The sequence below is a fragment of the Cygnus olor genome, chromosome 1, assembly GCF_009769625.2.
Source record: "Cygnus olor isolate bCygOlo1 chromosome 1, bCygOlo1.pri.v2, whole genome shotgun sequence".
NCBI classification, from domain to species: Eukaryota; Metazoa; Chordata; class Aves; order Anseriformes; family Anatidae; genus Cygnus; species Cygnus olor.
Window position 1 is genome coordinate 208,983,174 of NC_049169.1, and position 9,248 is coordinate 208,992,421.

Sequence of the window (9,248 nt, forward strand, 5' to 3'; positions counted from 1 at the left end):
GGGGCTGTTGCCTCTTGCTGGATCCTTGTGCAGGAGGCCACCACCACACAGGGCATTCAGGTTGGAGAGGGACTCCTTGGCCCACAGGTCTGCTGTTCTCTACTCTTCATCCTCAGTGCACTGGCACACCCCCAAGTTGCTGTTCAGCTTCTTGCTGGGCTTCGACAGCATCTCCCCGTTTGGGTGCCGGACTCAGCTACTCTCCTATGTCCTCTTACCAACAAGCCCAGCGATATATTTCTTATGGTGGTGGACGGTACATGGACATCCACGTGTCCCCGTGGCACTTGGAGAGCCTGAGCAGGTCCTTGTCCTGCTGAGCACCCCGAGCAGTGCTTGTCGTCAGCCCCATGACTGCTCCATCCTCCTTGGTGCATTTCTGTCAGCCCGGTGTTGGGCAGTTCTGCTGGTGCACCGAGGTCTCCCCGTCCTCCCCTGCCCCAGAGATGCTGGGCTGACTCAGGGAAGCTCACGGCCTCCTGTGTTTCCAGTGGAGAAAGACAGCCAGAGATCCCAGCAATAAAAAGTACAAGGAGCCCAGCATGGATGCCCAAAGCGCTGCACGAGTGCTGCACAGGGATGCCGGCTGTTATGCTCTGAGCTGGGCACAAATCATCAGCTTTCTTGTGGGGACACCCAGCAGAGCTGCAGTAAGGGAGGCAGTGCTTGGGATGGCTCCCAGGTGTCCGGTGCCCGCTGGCAGTTTGCACGCCTGTGAGATCCCTGCCACCAGCCCGGCCGAGGGCTTTGCGTGGGCTCAGCCATGGGCTCAGCTCAGCCGTGGCTCCCCCAGCACTGGCCCTGGGTGGGGGACGTGGCTGAGCCGTGGACATCACGGGGCAGCACCGTGTAGCACCGTGTCTACATACACAGCATCATGCCCCATGCTCGCCTGCCACCACCGCTCCCTGCTCCCACCCCTCTGACATGGGCCACTCTGTTACTTGTAGGGAAGGGCTCCTGATTTGCACCTGAAATCTGAACCCTGTGTGCTCCTCTGTTTCCATGGAAGCTGAGGCTGTTTCCTTCAGCCTCTTTTTTTTTGCATCGCTCCTCTGCTGTTTGCATTTAACCCTGCATGATGTATCACAGGGATCAGTGAGGGCCTTGGGTGATCAGGCAGGTAAGAACAGCACGACATGAGATATTTCATTCAGGTTTGCCCCAGGGATGGAAGGGGTCCATTGCAAAGCAATGTCACGGTATGGTGAGAGCATGTAAAGCCCCAGTCACAGGCAGGGCCTCATTGGGCTGATCCTGGTCAGACCCATAAAGCCCGGTGAGCAAAGCCCATCAGACAGCACCAGGAAAGGCTCCTGGAGAGGTGGCCCTGCCCTGTTTGATAACTGCACCCAGCGAGCATCTCCCAGCCAGGTCCCAGCCATGGTACAGGGTTACCACCGCTGCAGGCAGACACAACACTCCTGTTGTAAATGGCATCAGAGTTCAATGCTTGGGCTTAGGAACAGCTCTGGGAAAGCTAAATGTGCAGACACAGATGTGACAGGAGACTGGGGAAAGGGCACGAGGAAGCCCAAATGCTCACAGGTGATGCTGGAACAGCGTCAGAGCAGGCGGTTTTGCTGTAGACACTTTCTGCTTGCAAAGTCCAGTTTGAAGCCTCCGTGCTGGTGCCTGCCAGATGTTCACGGAGCTGCAATGCCACAGTGTCACAGCAGCTGCTGGGCTCTGCTCTGCCCATGCTGGGACGCTCCCGGGGAGGATCAGGGCATGCTCTGGTGCTTTGTTTTCGGCTGAGGCGGGTGCTGTTTTGCACTGGGGGTCGTCCCCGTCGGCAGGGGCTGCGTGAACGGCGCCCCCTCGCTTTGCTACAGCCTGGGCTACGCTCTGGGAAGAGGAGGTGGCAGTGCAGGGGGGTGGCACTGCAGGGGGTGGCAGTGCGGGGGTGGCAGAGCAGAAGGTGCCAGCGCAGGGGGGGACAGAGCGGGAGGTGGCAGCGCAGGAGGTGGCACTGCAGGGAGGTGGCAGTGCTGCCTGCTGGCCAGGAGGTGCCTCCCTCGCTCCACGCTGGGTGCCCGGGCCCGCGGTGTCCCCAGGGCCGCCCGCTCGCTGCGGCGCTGCAGCAGCCCCGTCCCGCACCCGCGGGCAGCAGCGGGGAGCGCGGCCCTCTGTGCCCTGCGGGCCCCAAACCCCAGCAGTGCGACCACGCGGGCTGCTTGGGTCTCACCGGGGAGCTGCTGGAGCAGAGCAGGGCGGCGCCGGAGACGCACGGACCCAAACTCTGCCCCAAACTGCCCAGGATCCCCGGGGAACCCTCCGCTGGCTGCCCCTGCAGCCCGGGCAGGGCACGCTCCTGCTGCCCCCGGCCCCCCCCGCCCGCGGTGCAGACCTGGGGCTGGGGAGGAATCTGCTCCCGGAGCTCATCTGTGCACGGCCCTGCTGTGGGGATGGGGATTTGGTGTCCTGGGTCGGACCCATGCCCCTCTGCAAGGGCTGCTGGTGTGCTGTAGTTTATGGGGGGTGGTGATGGTGGTGGTGGTGCAGGGGGTGCACGGTGTTCTCCCTCCATAGTGTCCACTCTCCAAGCGTGGAAGGGGCTTCAGAGTACCGTGGGGGTAGCACAAGGTGATTCTGACACAACCCAGGGCCAGTTTGCTCCCAGCAGCAGTGAGTTGGTTGAGTAGGGCTGTGGGGGCCTGCAGGATGCCCCCTGGCTGACACGTCCCACTGCCAAACAGATTCACCAGGAACCCCCCCTGCGACCTGCACCAGCACTGGGGCTCGCTCGGCTCCTGCTGGCTGGGCCCAGTGCAGCACAAAGGGATGGTTTGGGGAAGCTCATGGGCGGACACTGCCAGGGTCTCAGCCCAGCAGCTCTGTGAAACCCCCTGGGGCCACTCACAGGCTCGGACCGTCCTCTGGTCATACCCCTCTGTGCCCCCCAGGATAAAATGCTCTGGGGGTACCAGGACGCCCCACTCCCAGGGAGTTTGGTTCTGGGATTGTGCCCCCACAGGGGGATGCAGAAGAAGGGGAGTGTGGGGCAATGCAGACCCTCTCCCTGACCACTGCCCATCCCGTCCTGTCCCCTGGGCCACCCCTCTGCTGCTTGGACCTGGTGGCACTTGTCCTGGTCCACCAGCTGGGATGGGAGTGGGAGGCGGTGGTGGCCAAGGGACCTGTCGCTGACACATTCAGCTCCTGCTGCCACCTCCGTGGCCCTGGAGAAACTCGCCTTGGACTGCACAGCAGCTTGCTTTCTGCCAGGACGTGGCCTTGAACCAGCTCAGCAAAGGCCTGGGGACGCCAGGCAGGGGCAGCTGGCAGCGCACGCAGTGCACTGCTGGGCTCAGGAGTGGGGACAGGGGCAGTGAGACCCCCCCACCCCCAGCCCAGGCCACCTCGGGCCCGTTCTGGCTGTGCTCCCAAAGCAGCTCCAGGGCCGCAGGCCCCAGGGGAGTGGGGTGCGGACGGGTCCGTGCGACAAGGGGATGCTGAGCACAGGCGGAGCAGTGGGGAGGGGACGCTGGTTTGGGGATGCACGAGGTGAAAGGGTTTGCTGTGGTGCAGCTCGCAGAGAGCAGCACCTGAACAGCATCTCAAGGGGAAACCAGCTCCTGGCCCAGCCGGGCCCCCCCCCCCCGCAGCTGGGACAGGACCTGGATTTTGTGAGTGAGGGAGCATCGCTGTGCCCCCTGCACCGCCTGCAGGAGGGCTCGTGCCATTAACCTCGGCGGGAGACCTGTGCACGGCCCCTGGCCCTGGGAGGGTCGGGCTGTGGGAGGGGGGCGTCCCTCCGCGGTGTCGGGGGCCCTCTGACTTATTTTCTTTCTGGGCTTTTAAACAAGTCAAAGTTAAAAGCAATTGAACTCTGTTTATTTTATTTTTTTTTTTCCATCAGGCTACTTTCCTGGGAGTAGTCCAATTAGTGCTAATGAGCTGGACGGTAATTACAGCACGGGCCACAGGGGGATTGATTACTGGTGGCTGCGCTGGCAGGGCCCCAGGCCCCCCTGCTGGCTGCGGATGGGCCAATTAGTGGGTGTGCAACTGTGACGCCTCGCTGGGGATTTTGCATCAGTTTCTTGGCAGGAGCTGGGAGCTGGAGGCAGAGGAAGCATCACCACGTCCCCACGTCCCCGCACCCCTCATTGCACTGCAGGAGGGCCCCATCCCACAGGACCCCACTCCCTGCTTCCAGCCCCCCCCCGCCAAGTAACTCCATTCCTCCCCAGCCCCAGCTCTGCAGGGGCGCTGGTGGCACTGGGACGCCTCTGTCCCCTGTGTCAGCCTGTCCCCTCTGCAGAGGGACACGTGCTTTGGCGGCCGTGCCTCGCCATCCCCTGGCACCCAGCTATCTTGTGTGAAAAACAACAGCCAAGTCCAAACTTTTCAGAAGTCTGTGAAAATCAGAGAGACACCCCCCCCACCCCCCCCCAAAAAAAAAATACACCCAGGGCTGGGGCATTTCTAGGGACTGAAAATGTGGAAGTGAAATAAGAAAAGCTGTTTGGTGGCAGTCAACACTGGCTACCTGGGGTCCCAGTCCGACGGCGTTTCCAAAGAGACCCCCTGTGCCACGGATCCCACAAAGGGTCGCGTGCGGCAGCGGGGTAAGAAATGCTGCTGAAGGTTGTTAATTTGGCTGGGATTAAAACATGCACTGATTTCGAGAGACAGGAAGGCTCAGCTCTGTTTTGCCACAGCGCTGGAACAGTTTGCAGCAGCCTGGGCACTGCCTGTGAGCTGCAGCCAAGCCAGCGGCCCCATCCCGAGGGCCCTGCAGATGGCCCTGATCAGGCAGCGTGGCCGGGGCCGGGTGTCACTGCCCCAACCCGCTGCCCTTTGCAGGGGCTCCTTGTCACCCCTGCCACCCATCTCTGAACAGCCCTGCTGGGGCACCTGCCCCCGCCCAGCAGCCACAGGGTTAAGCTGTTGTTTGCTTTGGACATTTCACCCGAAGGAGAAATTAAAAATTATCAAGTGAGGTATGGTTAATAGCAGCTGGAAGTGTCCTGAGGCTAATTACTGCTGCAATGCACCTACCGGCTGCCACTTGTGGCTGCTGCTAACAGGGCTCATCCTGCAAGCTGGGCAGGTAAACAGGGGAAGGGGCCTCTTTGTTTGGGGTCCTCACAACTGGGGCTGGGCAGAACCCTGGCTGGGGGAGCTGGCAAACAAGCGAGGGAGAAATCACAGCCCAGGAGCAGCTCATGGGCTGAGCGCCAGCAGAAGGGACATCCCGAGCCCCTCTGCCATAGCCCCGGAAAGGCACCTGCTTCATTTGCAAGCAGGGCTCTCGTCAGCCTCTGCATGGTGCTGGGGCAAATGCAGCCCAGGGGAGAAATGCCCCAAATTCTCTGTGTCTGGTGCCCCCAGCTGGGGCTTGTACCATCAGTGCCGCCTTATCACTGATTTTCTGGCTGCAGTGGGGACAGAGCACTTCACAAAGCCCAGTCCTGCTAAGTCCCTGGGAGTTCTGCTCAGCGAAATGATGGGTACCAGGGGCACGTCCTGCATCAACACCCCCGAGCACAGCTGTTAGGGAGCTTGCGGGGGCAGGACCCCCTTCCTCATCCCTGTACTTACGCATGGAGGATGGCTGGTTCACCCTGTGGGTGTGCTGCTGTCAAAAGGGACAGGGACGTGGTGAATTGGGCTGCAGAAGCCTGATGGAGTTCAACCAGGAGAAGTGCAAAGTCTGGTCCCTGTGAGGGAACAACTGCAGCAAACACAGCTCCAGTCCTGCAAGTCTCAGGTCAGCCGTCCGTAGTCAGAGGACGGTCAGAGGCAAATGTGTCCAACAGCATTTCAGAGAGTTGGAGGCTGAGAAACCAGTGACAGGCACTGCAGCTTTAACTCAGAATGTACCAGCAGGAAGCTTTTTCTCTTACAGCTGGCCCCTTGCTTCATCGATCTGGTGGCAGGAGCAGAGGCCCCGGGCCCAGCCTGGAGCCCGGGAGGTGCTCTCTGAGCCCCAGGCAGCACTGCTGTGCCGGGCGGGTGCCGGAGCCCTGGCACAGGCTGCCCGGAGAGGGGCTGGGGGCTCCTCCGCGGGGTCTCCAGCAGCCGTCGGGACGTGGGGCTGGGCGAGCGGCTCTGCGGGGCCCTGCTGGGGCAGGGGGTGAGCAGCGGCACCCAGGGGTGTCCCCAGCCTCAGCCACTCAGAGTCTGAGAGTCTGTGATCTGGGGAAGGTTATGATGGAGAGGTCTGTAGCCCACCGTAGCATGTGGGACAAAGCAGCTGGTCCGAGGGAGCACAGCACCTGGGAGCACCCTGAGCTCCATCCTCTCCTGTGCAGCAACGTGCTCCCCGTGTCACGGTGCCAGACCGAGCACTGACTGCCTGTGGGCTTGTCTAATTCTTGCCAATGCACCGTTCTGCTGCCCTGCAGCAGGGTCAGCAAGATGCTTGCCTGCAGTCCTCCAGCGGTGGGTTGCTTCCTTTCCAAGCGATGTGTTTGTGTTCTAAGCACTTGTCATGGCAGACACTTTTTCTGTTGCCTAACCTAAATGTTCATAGCCAACACACAGCCTGAATGTTCATAGCCATTTTCCCTTTGCATGTGGTGCTGGTGAGGCTGCACCTCGAGTACCGTGTTCAGTTTTGGGCCCCTCACTGCAGGAAGGACGTTGAGTTTCTCGAATGTGTTCGGAGAAGAGCAACGAAGCTGCTGAAGGGATTGGAAAACAAGAGTTATGAGGAGGGTCTGGGGGAAATGGGGCTGTTTAGTCCGGAGAAGAGGAGGTGAGGGAAGACCCTCATCTGTCTCTGTAACCGCCTTAAAGGAGGCTGCAGCAAGGAGGTGCTGGTCTCTTTTCTCAGGTGACAAGTGATAGGATGCAAGGCAATGGCCTCAAGTTGCAACAGGGGAGGTTTGGACTGGTCATGAGGAAGAATTTCTTCATGGAGAGGATGTTCAGGCACTGGGATGGGCTGCCCAGGGAGGTGGTGGAGTCCCTGTCCCTGGAGGTATTTAGGGTACGTGTAGATGTGGCACTGAGGGACATGGTTTGGTGATGGGATAGTCAGGTTGATGGTCAGACTTGGTGATCTTGAATATCTTTTCCAACCTAAACAAGTGTCTGATTTTGAAATTAATATAAAACGTTTCCATCTGATTCATGTCAGCGGGACTTTGCCGGTTTGTCAGTTTAGAGAGAGATTTGGATGATCTCAAAAGAGAGGAAGGAAGGAAGCAAAGATGGATGGATGCATCACATTTTACAGGAACCGTTTTCTCTTCCTTATTACTGACTTGACCACCCTCTCCAAACCAGGTGATAAATCTCCAATCACTCTTTGCAGAATTACGAAGCAATGCTATTTCATAGAGAGAGCTGTGATTGTTCTTGGCACCTGTGGCTATAGGATATGTCAGGAATAGGAAACAGTTTTTACTTTAGATGTCTGAGTGATTTCTGAGCTCAGCAAACACATCAGCAATTGCTTCTATGCAGAGCACAACCCTCCTCTTGGGTTTCTCCTTTCCGGCTGATTCCTGCATCACTGGTGCTTGGGTTGGCTCAGTGCTCCTTGCACTGACAGCAGGGCTTACACCACTTCACCCTGCCACGCTGCCTTGCATTGAGGTGCGTGTGGTCCCCAACATGACATTACAGCAGGGGTGCACAAAGGCATCGGAGGTGACGACTGAGGCTGCTGCAGTGGATGTGTAACTGTAGCTGTTGATTAAAGCAGCCTCCCGTTCCCTGCGAGCCTGGAGCTGCACTGTTTCTTAGATGCATCAGTCTGACTCCTGATCAGCAGCGAAGCACAGATGTCTCTTGCATGGAGAGGTGGATAAGACACAGGGTGAGCCGTTGCCATCCCTTGTAGGCAAGGAGGGGGTCCAGGCATCGTCCCATTCCCCCCACAAGGGATGCGAGGCACTGCGTACAGCGGTGTCACCTCGCTGCTGCTTGCTGGACACAGCTGTCCTCGCTGGCTGATGCACCCTGCCCTGGGGGACACCTCAGCTACGTGCTGCAGCGGCTGAAGTGCTGCTGCTGTCCAAGTGATACCATGATATAATGTTTCCAAGTGATATCTCAGAAGACATGAGTGCACTGGCCAAGGAGACAGTTGTCCAGCATCCATCAGGACTGAGCCGTTGGTTTCACACCAGTAAACTTTTGTCATGTCAGTGTTAGGCCTTTGGTCTAGGTTCCCTTTCCAGTCACTGGAGAAAGATGGGCATTTCTGGGGCATTCATTGCCCTAACATCATGGGCAGTCATTGCACCTAGCATCACACCTAGTCTAGGGTCAGATAAATTATTTTCTGGGGAGCACCTTGCTCTCTGAGCATCTCGCCTGCCTTTATAAGCATGCGAGAACATGAGTCCTGCCAACTTCTCCATCAGTCTGAAAATCCCTCCCCGGATCTGCTTCATCTTTATGCCATAAATGAATGGGTTGAGCATGGGAGGGACTGTCAAATAGAAATCAGCCACCAGGACTTGGATGTGAGGTGCCAAGCCGAAAGAGAACATCTGCAGGTACATAGAGAGGAGGCCGCCTATGTAAAACAGGAGGATGATGCAAATGTGGGACCCGCAGGTGCTGAGGGCCTTGAGACGTGCCTCTTGGGATGGCAGCCTCAACACAGACCTGAGGATCATGCCGTAGGAGACAGTGATGAAGACAGAGTCTGTCCCGACCAACAGCGTTGCCACAATGATGCTGTAGAGGTCACTGACGGATGGGTCAGCACAGGCCAACTTCACCACGGCCATGTGCTCGCAGTAGGAGTGAGGGATGACTCGGGATTTGCAGTAGGACAAGCTGGTGAGGAGGCACATTAAAGGTGTCATGACAGTAGCTCCCCTGGCCAAAGACAGCAGTCCTATCTGGGTGGTCCTTGAGCTCGTTAGGATGGTGGAGTATCTCAGGGGGTTGCAGATGGCTATATACCGGTCAAAGGACATTGCCAGGAGCACCCCTGACTCCACTGCGGTGAACGTGTGGATGAAGAACATCTGGATGAAGCAGGCCTCAAAAACAATCTCTCTTGAATCCAACCAGAATATGCCCAGCAGTTTGGGAACTACAGCAGTTGAGAAAGTGAGGTCAATGACAGCCAACATGGAAATAAAATAGTACATAGGCTCATGGAGACTTTTGTCCAATCTCACAGCAAGAAGGATCATGATATTTCCCAGCAGGGTCATGACGTACATAAAGCAGAATGGGATGGAAAACCATATGTGGAGATCTTCAAGGCCAGGGATGCCCATCAGGAGAAAAGGCAAAGAATTGGTGTTGGTTTGGTTGGGGCTTGACAT

At 58.1% G+C, this 9,248-nt stretch overlaps 1 protein-coding gene across 1 annotated transcript; it reads right to left on the bottom strand.

The window, feature by feature from the left end:
* Positions 1-8,141: 8,141 nt before the first annotated feature.
* Positions 8,142-9,248, bottom strand: LOC121077353 (olfactory receptor 52K2-like). The gene has a single exon (XM_040572598.1). The coding sequence runs from the start codon at positions 9,246-9,248 to the stop codon at positions 8,142-8,144; it is 1,107 nt and encodes a 368-aa protein (XP_040428532.1).